The 13,496-nt window shown below is 36.8% G+C and overlaps 1 protein-coding gene across 1 annotated transcript in view; it reads left to right on the top strand.

Moving 5' to 3' along the window:
• Nucleotides 1-13,496, top strand: part of AXDND1 (axonemal dynein light chain domain containing 1) — a 154,917-nt gene that overhangs the window by 18,947 nt on the left and 122,474 nt on the right. The window contains 5 exon segments of the mRNA XM_004372950.2: nucleotides 4,526-4,646; nucleotides 5,264-5,349; nucleotides 8,397-8,453; nucleotides 9,079-9,181; nucleotides 10,909-11,030. Of these exon segments, the coding sequence (XP_004373007.1) occupies nucleotides 4,526-4,646; nucleotides 5,264-5,349; nucleotides 8,397-8,453; nucleotides 9,079-9,181; nucleotides 10,909-11,030 (489 nt within the window).

Consider the following 13,496-nt stretch of genomic DNA (forward strand, 5'->3'; position numbering starts at 1 on the left):
GTTCTGTGTATTAATCTTTTGTATTCTGGCTCCGGTAATTCCAAGAAATTTTCCTCCTCTGGACAATTTCTAGATTCTTTATTTTGGGAGCTTGCTGAAGCCATCGTGGATTGCCTCTTCATGTGATTTGATATTGACTCTTGTCTCAGAGCCATCAATAAATTATTATGTTTATTTATTTTATGTTTGCTTACTGTCTCCTAGCTTCTTGTTTTTTTTTTTGTTTTTTTGATAAGCCCAAATAGGCTGCTCATATGAGCTAGTTTGATTATTGGCACCTTTGAAGCTCTAATGTCCTGTCACCAGGTGGTTAGATCTGTTACTAGATTTGTGAGCTCAGGAGTCTGCCCACTTCTCCTGTATGAATTCAGCTCAGGTGCCCAGATAGATAGCCACCAAGTGTGTGGTGTAGGCTCTCACTTGCAGTCCTAGACAGGTGTTGGTGGTTGTTGTAGGCATGGACATCTGGCTGCAGCAGGGGGACACCCTCTGAGCAAGGAAGGGGGCTGACGGCACCCCCAAGTGTCCAGGAGGAAATCGTGTCCCTGTTCCCTAGAGCACGTAGGTGGGTGGGTTTTGCAGCCGGACTATGAGCACCTAACGCTGTTGGCTGTAAGGACCGGGGGGCACCTCTATTCATGGGCCCCTATCGCAGGTGGCTAGGTGGCATGGGTGGAGCCACCAGTCCTCAGGCCCCTGATGTGGGCAGAGCGGTGTCAAATGTCAAGAACCTGCCACTTCACAGCTGAAACGGTTGAAGTTAGAGTTCCGGTATATACCCTGTTGTACTGTGGCAATGAGGGCCTATGCTGTTGAGATGGGCCCACACAATTCTATGCAGGGGAAAGGCACTCAACGTCCGTGGATCCCTTATGCCTGTGCCTAGGCAAAGGAGCTGTGCCTACCCGGGGTTCCTGGCTTCGGGGAGTCGGCCATTCATTTTTTCCCCTTTTTGTTAATTTGTTCACTCTCCAAGGCAGGGAGAATGACTCTGGGTGTGTGACATATCCTACTTCTGGCCCGGGGGACTCGACAATTGCTGAAGCCGGTCCGGGACCCAATGCAGAGCAGGGAGCGGGGAGGTAAATTGGAGAGAGGTTTTTCCCTTAGAGGGTGTTTGTTATCTGCACTGTAAGCCGTAAGCAAGTACTTATGTTTCACCCTTGAGGGCTGCTTCTCACTAGTTCTGGGTGGCCATGTAGATTCTCTGGCGCTGGGTCTCTCCCGGTGTGGAAAATGCACCTTCCTAGCACCGCCGCTTGCCTGCCTCACCGCTCACCCACAAGCTGCTCAGGCCTGAAGGGCTCAGGCTCTTGCCGGGTCAGCTCTGGCAATTCCTCGCTGCTTCCAAGCCATCTCTCCCTCCCCCACCACTCAGTCCAGTTCCTCAACTCTGCCTTTGATGTTCAGGGCTCCCAGATTGCCATATATATGATCGAATCACTTGTTTTCTCAGGTCTTGGTTGTAAGAGGGTCCACCGGAAGCATCTGACTACTATGCCATCTTGGCCCCACCTCCCTCAAGTCTTTTGATGAATAAAGTTTTTAATGTTTATGAGGTCTAATTTATTTATTTTGCAGTTTATGCTTTTGTTATCACATTAGATAATCCATTGTTAAAAGCTAGACCTGAAAGCCTTGCCCCTACATTTTCTTCTAAGAATTTTATGGTTTTAGTTTTTACATGTAGGTCTTTAATCTATTTTAGATTTGGTTGTGGGTATGATGTGGGGTATGTATCTTGTTTCATTTTTCTGCATGTGGAAATGCAGTTTTCCCAACATTTATTGAAGAGACTCTTCTCTGGTCATTGAGTGAGCTTAGCACCCTTGTCAAAAATAAGTTGACCATAGATGTGTAGGTTTATTTCTGGACTCTCAATTCTTTTCCATTGGTTTATGTATCTATTGGTATACAAGTACCAGGATGTTTTGACTACTGTAACTGTATAATATGGTTTAAAATCAGGAAATGTGAGTCCTCCTATTTTGTTCTAATCTAGAGAAGCTTTTTTGATAGTCCTTCTTGAACAGTGGGAGCAGGGTGATTCCTCAAAGGGAAATCAGGTTATAGTTATTTTAAAGAAGGGGAAATGAGTGCCTGGCCAGCAAAATCAATAGATTTTCATTATAGGTAGGATGTAATAAAGTATAGGAAAGAGAGTATTCCAGAATGAGAATGAAAAGATAGCCTAAACCACATCAAAGATGACCTTAAAATGGGGGGAGGATCATAGATACCTGAAAATTTTGTGCAGTAAGTGGCATGATTAAAACTATGCTATAGGGACTGCTTATGTACAACCAAACACCTAATGGAATTTGTTTTCTTGGTTTGAGGGTTTAGGGTCATGGTTTCATGGGATAGCCCAGTGAATTGGCCTAATATTGTTTTCAGTGTTTCTGTTCTACCTCCTAGTTCATTGCATAGTGCTTGGGATCTTAAAAGCTTGCAAGTGGCCATCCAAGGTACAACAATTGGTCTCTATTTGCCATGAGCAGCAGAGGAAGAAGGAGAGTCAGGAATCGGAGGAGGAATTGGAATGCATGTCTAATTGTTTCCATGAACAACTGCCTCCTTTGCCATGAGACCAAAAGAACTGGATGGTGCCTAGCTACCCTTCCTGAGCTCAAAACGTTCATTTTGATCAAAGTTTTTATAGAAGAGTCATGATCAAAAGGGGGAAAAGTGTGGAACAGAATTTAAAATTCTCATGGACTCCAACACTTCTGGAGCCCTTGAGACTGGATGACCTCCCCGAAAACTACTGCCTTGAGATATTCTTTAAACCTTAAACCAAAACTATACCCTGAAGTCATCTTTAAACCAAACAATAGTTTAGCTTAATTAATAAAGAATGTTTCCCTTGAGCATTGTGCTCTTTTAGAGAATTATCTATAGGTGATCAAATGGACAACAGCAACTCACAATGTTGGATGAGAAGTGAGTTTATGTTAATGGTAGTTAAATAATTTGGGAAAGGGTAACAAGAATGGTTGCAAAACTTGAAGAATGTAATCAGTGTCACTGAATAGTACCTATAGAAATTGTTGAGTTGATGTATGTTTTTCTGTGTACAGTTTCACCAAAAAAAAAAAAAAAAAAAAAACTTATGCTATAGGGAGATGAATCTGGCGGCTGTGTGTGGAATATACTAAGACTAGAGAATCCGCAGAAAAAATAATGAAGACATTGGAAAGGGACAAAAGTGCTAACCGCTAGAATGATGTGACAGTGACTGTAAAATTAATCAGTGTTAGCGATAGATTTAGGAGTCCTGGTGGAGCAACGGTTTAGCATTTGTCTGTTAATTCAAAGGTTGGCAATTTGAACCCACACAGCAGCTCCACAGGAGAAAGATCTGGTGATCTGTTCTGGTAAAAGATTACAGCCTAGAAAACCCTTTGAGGCAGTTCTACTCTGTCACATGAGGTTACCATGAGTCCAGAATCGACTCAATAGCACCTAACAACAACAACAGTGATAGATTGGATATCGAGGGCAAAGAATGACAAGGAATCAAATATGGATGCTGTAATTTTGATGAGTAGAGTGGTGGTGCTATGGACAGAATTAGTGAATACAGGAATGTGAAAAGTTAGAAGGGAAAGAGAAGAATTTAGTTGTACCTAGAAGTAACAACTGTGATAAGGTGAGATTTAATGACATTTCCAAGGGATAGAATGTAGGAGAAGAGTAGAGGGATAAGGACAGAACCTTGTGGAGAATTTCCATTTCACAGGCAGGAGGACACAGAGAAGTCTGGGAAGGAGTAGTTAGAAAGGAAAGAAGGAACCAGGAGAGTCCAGTAACAGAGAGGATAGACGAAGATAGTGTTTTGAAACAAAAGTGGTAATCAGTTCTGGAAAATATTCCAGGGATGTAGTGGAAGATAAAAACTGGTAATAGGTGGTTTAACTTGGCAGTGGGAAGTCATCATCAGCTTTCTGGAGAACAGTTTCAGAAGAGATGTGTGAGTGGTAAACATTGCAGAGAAATTTCAAATAAGTTTTATTTTTAACAGAAAGATAGCAATAAAGGGAGAGAGGGAGACAGACAGACACCACGATGACATAACAATGATTCATGGTCGAGGAAAGATTTTTCCTAAGAAGAAAAAGACTTGAGTTATAGACCAAGGGAATGTATCCAATAGAAGGGGAGATACCCAGAAGTTATGATTAATGGAATAAGCTCCCTGAGGATGTCAGCAAAGGTGAAATCTAGTACATAATTGGAGGGGATAATTTTGGGGAGAATGAGAATATTCTTAATCTGAGACTGAAAAAAATGAAAGGATTTTGTGATATGAACAAGAATTTTCGGGTGGAGAAGACAAAGAATATGGGGGGAACTCATGACTAATGCCTCTGTTGTCTTAGTAAAGTATGAGGTAAGAAGGTCAGTTTTGCTGACACAAATGCCTATTTTTACCCACTAGAAGGATGTGTGTGGGCCTTACCCACTCTTATCCAGTAGTCAGACAGAAAATTTATTTTGTAAATATATTTTTCTTGTTTTCTAGGGATATTTCATTTTTGTATGATGTTAAATATGTAAAAGGAGAGACTAGGGAGAATACGGTCTGTCCCCCACATAAGGACCGTTCATTACAGTCACAAGATGGTGTCATTGTGCCTCATAAGGTAAATAAAGTATTTTGACAAATCATTTTCTCTCTATTTAAAAAAAATTATTTCCCCAAAATATAAAGCAGTGTCTTGGTATAACAGTAACCTGCATTGCTTATCAGTCTTCAAAGCACTTCCTAGTTATTTCTAGAAAAGGATATTTAATTGGTAAAGATCAAAGATTTTTTTAAGCCATTTTCTAAACCACAGTTATCCACTTTAATCTAGAAAATACAGTATAGAAGTCTAGATTTCTGTTTTGTTTTTTTCAGAAATCTACAAATTCAGTTGTAGAATTCTTATTTTGGGGTCTTACTAAGGTGAATTTTAAATTTCCTATTGAATTTAAGAGAAAAGAGTAAACAAATTTGTGAGCATATGGAGCACATGTCACTAATACTAGAACCAAGGTTGTTCTTCAACTGAAGGTTTTTTTTTTTTTTTAATTTAAGTATGTTCTGCTAAGAGTTTTTTGCCACTTGCCAGTAACCACATTACTAATATTATTATTTCTCTAATCAAAGTATCTCAGCTTAATAAATAGTATCCCTTTAGGATAGGAGTTAAGATTTATGCAACTCAATTTTTTTCAGCTATTAATATATTCATTCTTTTCTTTGCTCTTTTTTAAGCCTAAGAGATTAACAGATACTTTGATTCCTGAAGAATTTCATATTGTGTCAAATACAGGAGTTTCAGGTTTGGAGTGTTATGATGAGTGAGTACTATAATATGTACTGAACACCTGACAAGTTGAACTACTTATTCTCTTTCCCAGACACAGAGGAAACTGAGAACAATGGTACACTCGTGTTCCTATGCAGTATAAGCAATAAAATAAGGAAACACTTGGAGTAGTCATCCTAATACAATTTAAGAAAAATACCAAAAACCAATGAAAAAGTCTTAAAAGAGTTTGGAATGTTAGTGATTAGTTCTCTGTCTTTTCATGCTGTTTAATTTTGAAATTAAAAAAAAAAAAAGAACTTTATTCTGAATACTTGACTATGCCTCTTTAGGAATAGCTATGAGCAATGATCGTGGAGACCAGGGCAAGTAGCCAGAATCTCATAATGCATGCTTTAGGACTTAGCTCCAGACTGCAGAACAGTCATCTCTAGTTTTCTTTGATTCCTGTTTATGGGACTGAAAGTGGGATCTTGCTTTTATTTTTTGAGATAGCACTTGAATTTTTTATAGTTTAAAAATCTAGAATTTTGGACTAAGGTTTTATAATAAAATATCCAGGGACTGTCAGTCTTTTTACTTTATTCAGTATGTATCTTATATGGCATTTCCTTATGATGGTGGATATCAGAACAATATTTTGCTAAAGAGAACTAAATGGAACTCATTTTTTGATAATTTTATTTTTATATAATTTCAAATTTACAAAAAATTATAAAAATAAGTTAATTTTTACCTTCTATCCTAATTCAATGATTATTTCTGTTTTGCCTCATTTGCTTTATCATACACACACATAGAATGTATATGTATACAGATACATACGTACATACATACATACATATATATATATTTGGAGCCCTAGTGGTGCCGTGGTTAAGCACTTGGCTGCTAACCAAAAGGTCGGCAGTTCGAATCTACCAGCCACTCTGTGGAAACCGTATGGGGAAGTTATGGTGACTAGGAGTCGGAATTGACTCGATGGCAACGGGAACGTGACACATATATTTGGTGTAAAGGGCCATGATGTCTCCAGTTTACTCTTGAATAGTTAAAAAAATGTGTGTGTTTGTATATATATATGTATTTGTGTATGTATGTATATGTATGCCTATATATATACACACACCATATTTTATGCAAATAACGTGTGCCTTCTATGTTTGTTTACCAACCACACCCTCCCCCTATGCGATATTTTTGTAAGCATGCTATGCTAATTTTTTTTTTTTTACAGCAGAATGTAAAAAAAAAATTGGTAGAGTGACACTTATGAAAGTACCTCTCTGGGGGTGGACATGGTTGGCAAACAAACATAGAAGACACTCGTTATTTGTGTAAAAATACAATATATATAAAACACACATATATATATTTTAAACTATTCAAAAGTAAGTTGGAGACATCATGGCCCTTTACACTAAATACTTTAGTGTATATTTCCTAATAACATAAACATTCTCTTGTATAATCATAGTATAGTTATCAAAATCAGGAAAATGTAATGTTGGTACAGTATTATTATCAGTCCATATTCAAATTTTATCAGTTACTCCCTAGCTTTTTGTTTGTTTGTTTGTGAGCAATTTTAATAGCTTTTTTCTCCCTAGTGCAGGATCACAATCCCCTATCACATAATACGTTAGATAAATCCCTTTAGATAACTTTAATCTGGAACAATTTCACAGCCTTTCTTTGTCTTTCTTGACCTTGACATTTTTGAAAAGTACAGACCAGCTACTGGGTAGGAAGTTCCTCAGTCTGGGTTTGTCTGATATTTTTGTGTGATTTGATTCATATAATACATTTTTGTGAGGAACACTACAGAAGTGATGTTGTGATCTTTTCAGTGCATCAGGAGAGACATGATGTCAGTTTGTCCTAATATTGGTGATGATAGCTTTGATCAGCTGGTGCCTGCCAGGTTTTCCACTGGAAAATTAATACTTTTCCCTTTGTAAGGAATAAGCATTTTGTGGGGAGATACTTTGGGACTATGTGAATATCCTTCATCAAAATTTCACCCACTCGTCAATCCTTTCATGATTTTTTTAACTGCACCATTTCTTCTATATTTATTAGCTGGCATTTTACTATTTGGCTCTATTTTATTCAATGGATTATAATTCTTTACTATCATTATTTATTTTGATAGTCAAATTGTCCCAGATTTGGCCAATGGCAGCTGCTCTGAACTGGTTCTTGTGTTCTTTGGAAATGTCCCCATCATTCTTTTAGCACTTTCTTATTTCCTGACTCAGTAAGGTTTCCAGGTTCATCTTGTACTTTCCAACTCTAGCCCCAGAATGAGCCATGAGTCACTTCTCCAGGGGGTCCTGATTCCTTTTAGTGGAGAATGGTACTTAGAAACCAAGATCTGGCTGCTAGGCGTGCTCAGAAATGCTCGTGGGGTATCATTGCTTCTAGTCCGTCTCACACACTCATTTTTGAAACTTTATTTTGAGTCTTTATACTCCCCATAGATTGTTCACTGGTATAAATTCGGAAACTGGACCTTATTGATCAACTGTGATCCACTAGTGATCAGAACCAAAGGAAATGCTTATTTACTAGGGGAAAAAAATTTATAAATAATTAATTTAAAGGATTACCATGGAGTTCATGGAATCATTTTTATTGTGATAATCACTTACATGTAAATAAGCACTTTCAGAGGACAAATATGACTGGGAGACGGGAAACCTGGGTTCTCTGCATGTTATTAGTTTTGAAAACTGGTCGGTCATTTAACTTTGTTGACCTCAGCGTTCTCAGAACATCCTTTCACCTTTGAAAAACGTATATATATATATTTTTAATGAATCAAGGAAAATTTCATATTGTAACATATTATTGAGGACTGTGATTAAATTTCTTTTCCTTAAAAATATTCCAAATATAATAAATGTCATTATATGTATGTCTATAGATGTCAGTGGATACTCATGTGCAAAATGATGGGCTTTTTGATTGTCTCTCAGCTTCTCAATTCCATGAAGTCTAAGTTTATCACGTGATGTGTGATAAACAGGCATAAAATTTTCTTAAAATAGCATTTACCTGTCTTGTTTATTGTAGCAAATATACTACCCTGCTCACAGATAGTGAAAACAGGCTCTTGCTTTTCCCGTCCATGTAAGTACGGTTTGTTTTCTAAAATGTTTCTCAGAAAGAATAACTATATACATATATATTTCTTTTTCTTGGTGTTTTATTACACAGACTATTAAAATTACAGCAGAAACGGAAAACAATTATTGCCTATAATACTATCATCTAATCAGTGTTTACATTTGTCCAATTTGATATTCAATTTTACGTATTTGTAATAATATTTAAGTACTATTAAATACTTTTATATTCTACACTTAACCATTAGTATTTCCTCATGTTGCTACAGTCTTTTTTTTAATATGTCCTTTACTTCTTTTCTTCGTAACCAATGTTAACAGTTTGGTGTTTATCTCTCTACATCTTTTTCTATGTTCTTACAATCCTACACAATGGGTATATAGAATTTTTGGAGAGAAACATTATTTTCTTTTACAAGAAAAGGATCATACTATTTGCATTTTTCTGCCACTTGTTTTATTCACTGAAAACATATTATTAGATCAATAAATACAGGTCTAATGCTTTAAAATAGCATTAATATTTTATAGAGTATATATTTCATTACACACTTTTTTTTTTTTTTTTGCCTTTTGAGGATGACCTGTTGTGACACTAATTATGTAATTCTACCACCTTGATCTTTTAGGAAACCTAATAAAAGAGTAGAAGTGGTCCAGCTGAATGATGTGATGGATACTATGCTGGAGAGGGCTGGCGTGGAAAATGAGGAATATATAGGGCCAACACAGGTAATTTCAAAGATTGATATAACCTAGTGGTTAAGAGCATGCACTCTAGAAGCAGAATGCCTGGGCTGGAATCCTGGCTGTGGTGACCTTGGGTAAGTAATTTAATGTATTCATGCCTCAATTTTCTTATCTGTAAATTAGAGATAACAATGTTATCTACCTGATAGGGTTGCTGTGGAGATTAAATGACATAATGAGTGTAAAGTGCTTAGAACAGTTCTTGGCACAGGGTAAGTGCTGTATAATTAATTATTAGTATCATTATTACTGTATTTAAATAAATATAAGACATCATTGATTATAAGTCCTTTTATTATTTTATGTACCACTAAAAACCACTGCCTGTTAAACCACTGCCAATTAAACCATACTCTATTACGACTTACAGTCTTTATTTTGTGCTTAATAAGAGTTCTTTCAGTCTTATATAGATAAATAATTTTTTTCTTTATGAGGGCTATTTCTTTTTTTCATTTTTGTTTTGTAAATTTTTATTTTGATATAATTTGAAACTTACAGAAAAGTTACAAGAATAATACAAGGAACTCCTATGTGAACTTTACTCAGATTCACCAATTATTTACATTGTATCCTATTTATGGTTCTCTGTGTATGTGTATATGTATATACACACACACACACACACATAAATAGAGAGAAGAGAGAGTGAGAGAGAGAGTGCACCCTGGTGGTGCAATGGTTAAGTGCTGGGCTGCTAACTGAAAGGTAGGTGGTTTGAACACACCTAGCGACTCCACTGGAGAAAGACCTGGCAATCTGCTCTTGTAAAGATTACAGCCAAGAAAACTCTATGGGGCAGTTCTACTCTGTCACATGGGGTCACTGTCAGGGTCGACTTGACAACACACAACAACAACATATTTATGTTATTATAATTATATATGTTATTTTTTCTGAACTATTTTAGAGACATCATGCCCTTTACCACCAAATATTTCAAATAGTGTGTATTTCCTAAGGACAAAGACATTCTCTTACATACTCACAGTAAAACCAAAAAAACCATACCTGTAGCCGTCAAGTCAATTCCGACTCATAGCGACCCTATAGGACAGAGTCGAACTGCCCCATAGAGTTTCCAAGAAGCACCTGATGGATTCGAACTGCTGACCTTTTGGTTAGCAGCCAAGCTCTTAACCACTACACCACCAGGGCTCCATGTTCGTAATACAGTTATCAAAATCAGGAAATTTAACATTGATATGTTAGTATTATCTACTACAGTCTATATTCAAATTTCAAATTTCATCAATTGTCCCTATAATGTCTTTATAGCTACTTTTTCCCCCAAGTTCCAGACCCCAGCCAGTATCACAGCGCTTTTGAACAACTTAATCTGAAACAGATCTTCATCCTTTCTTTGTTTTTCTTGACCCTGGTATTTTGAAGAGCACAGACTAGTTATTCTGTAGAATGTTCCTAAATTTGGATTTGTCTGATGTACTGTCATGATTTGATTCTGGTTTTGCATTTTTGATAGGTATACCACAGAAGTGATGATGTGGCCTTCTCATTGCATATAAAGAAGCACGTGATTATACATAGATTTTTAAAAGTCATTACTTTTGTATTTATGTAAAAAGGAAAACATAAGTGAAACAAATTAATCAAGGTGTTTCTAAAACTTAGACACATTCAGAATACTTACCTCCTAAAATGGCTTTTACTGATACGATTGATATATACTGGTTATCTTATTCTGCCAGATGCACAAACTACTGCATATGTTGAAGAAGGAACAGACCATTTACAACACAATATTTCACGAACTTATTCGACAAGTCAGTGTGGACTGTGCAGATAGAGGAGAGTTACTTTCCAAAATCAGGTTAGAGCTGTTATTGGAGTATCCCAGTTTCCTGTTGAATTTTGTATTAGAATATATTTATATCTGCTTTTGAGAAAGCTGCAAAAATACACTGTTGATAGTAGGGAACCTAATTTCATTTCTACTATATTTTATATAGTAAAAATATAATATCATAGTTGAGAACTTCCTTGAGGTGGTTTCTGTTGGGATGTTTGACACCATATTTTTTTATGTTCAGTAGTAAACTGTTCTGTGAAATAATGGAAAAAGTGTATGTTCTGCAACCAGACAGATTTGGGATCTGGTTTCAAATCCTCATTCAGGCCTCATTCTAAGCCTTAGTTTTCTCATCTATAAATGAGGATAATAACTACCATTAAAGTTTTCATTTGTCTGTTGGTTTATTTATCAGTGTCATCTATTCAGTTTTACTCTGTGCCAAGCATTAAGTTGCTTCATAGGATTGTAGTGAGGTTTAAATGAGAGTACAGAAGTAGCTACTCAATGAATTTAATTATAATAATTAATTATGATGATAAATATTAGATACCATAATTCTTATTATGATTATGGTTCTTTCAGAAAAGCCTAAAGGAATAGTAGAATCAGAATCAGGAGTTCAAATTGCATATCTTCAGCTCACTTTCCATGAATCATAGGCAAATTTCAGATCTCTCCAATTACTAGTTTCTTCTAAATGAGACTTAATAATATCAATTTGCCATCTTTTATGGGTTGAATTGTGTCCCCCAAAAATGTGTGTCAACTTCTCAGGGCCATGATTCCCAGTATTGTGTGTTTGTCCACCATTTTGTGATTTGATGTGATTTTCCTACGTATTGTAAATCCCGCGTCTGTGATGTTAATGAGGCAGAATTACAGGCAGTTACGTTAGTGAGCCAGGACTCAGTCTACAGGATTGGACTGTATCTTGAGTCAATCTCTTTTGAGATATAAAAGAAAATCGAGCAGAGAGGAGAGGGACTTCATGCCACCAAGAATGAAGAACCAGGAGGGGCGTGCATCCTTTGGACCCAGGGTCCCTGTGCTGAGAAGTTCCTAGACCATGGGAAGACTGATGACAAGGACCTTCCCCCAGAGTGGAAAAAGAGAGAGAAAGCCTTCCCCTGGAGCTAGTGCCCTGAATTCGAACTTCTAGCCTCCTAGACTGTGAGAGAATAAATTTCTTTTTGTTAAAGCCATCCACTTGTGGTATTTCTTTTATAGCAGCACTAAACTAAGACACCTTCTTTGCCCACTGTCTGATTTGTTGAAGCCAAGTTCCCTCTATCTGGCAATGCTGAGAAACTAGGAGCAAAACCATTAATAAGAAACAGCCAAGGTTAGATACTAAGAAGTGAGTAGCTGGGACATCATTAAGAACTGGAGAATGCCAATTTACATGAGGATAGTGACAGCCAAGGTCTCAGTTGTCAATATAAGAACAAAGCCATGAGGGATAGGCAAGAAAGCAAGGCAAAAGAACTAGGGGACTAACAGAATAATCTTGTGGCCAACGTTTTGGTAGGAGCTATTTTGAAGGGCCAGGACCTACCTTCCATGGGGAGTTTTGTTGTCCTGAGCTGCCATCTTACATGTTTCTATAATCTTCTGTTTCACAAGATTGTTGTGAGGATCCAATAAAAGTACCTAGTTAATGGAAACACCATGCGCTAGAAAATGCTGTCATCCTTTTATAATCTGTCTCTTTTGGCAAGGTACTGTAGCTTTCTGCTCTTTGAGTGCTTTCTGATCAGCATGTAGGTGTGTCTGCTTCTCACTCAACTGCCTCTGAGGCCTATTGCTGCAGAAGGAGGGTTTCATAATGTTTGTTTTTAGGGAGAAGAATAACTGCCAGTTGGGTATGAACTGAAAAAGACTTCCCCACTACCAAGAAATAGGAATGCTGCTGTAATTCTTTTTTTGTTGACACTATAAAAATCTGTTGGTTGTAGGCACCAGACTTTTTTTCCGCCTAGTTATTATGTTTATTTTTTCAAATATTTTATTATAAAATTCTTCAAATACCCAGAAAAGTTGAAGGAATTTTTACTGTGAACACACATATAGTCACCACCTAGATTCTACTGTTAACTTTTTACTCACTTTTTGAAAATTTTTATTGTACTTCAGGTGAAGGCTTACAGAACAAATAGTTTCTCATGAAACAGACGTACACATGTTGCTTTATGACATTGGTTAACAACCCCACAACATATGAACCCTCTAACTTCTCAACCTTTTTTTTTTCGGTGAAAATACACATAGCCAAAGATACACCATTTCAAAAATTTCTACATGCACAGGTCAGTGACATTGACTATGCTTTTCAAATTGTGCTATTATTCTCACTTAAGATGAAGGCTTACAGAACAAAATAGTTTCTCGTTTAACAGTTACTACAAATGTTGCCCTATGACAATGGTTAACAATCTCACAACACATCAACAATATCCTTACTCAACCTTGGGTTCCCTATCACCA

Source organism: Trichechus manatus, unplaced genomic scaffold (assembly GCF_000243295.1).
Source record: "Trichechus manatus latirostris isolate Lorelei unplaced genomic scaffold, TriManLat1.0 scaffold00021, whole genome shotgun sequence".
Classification (NCBI taxonomy): Eukaryota; Metazoa; Chordata; class Mammalia; order Sirenia; family Trichechidae; genus Trichechus; species Trichechus manatus.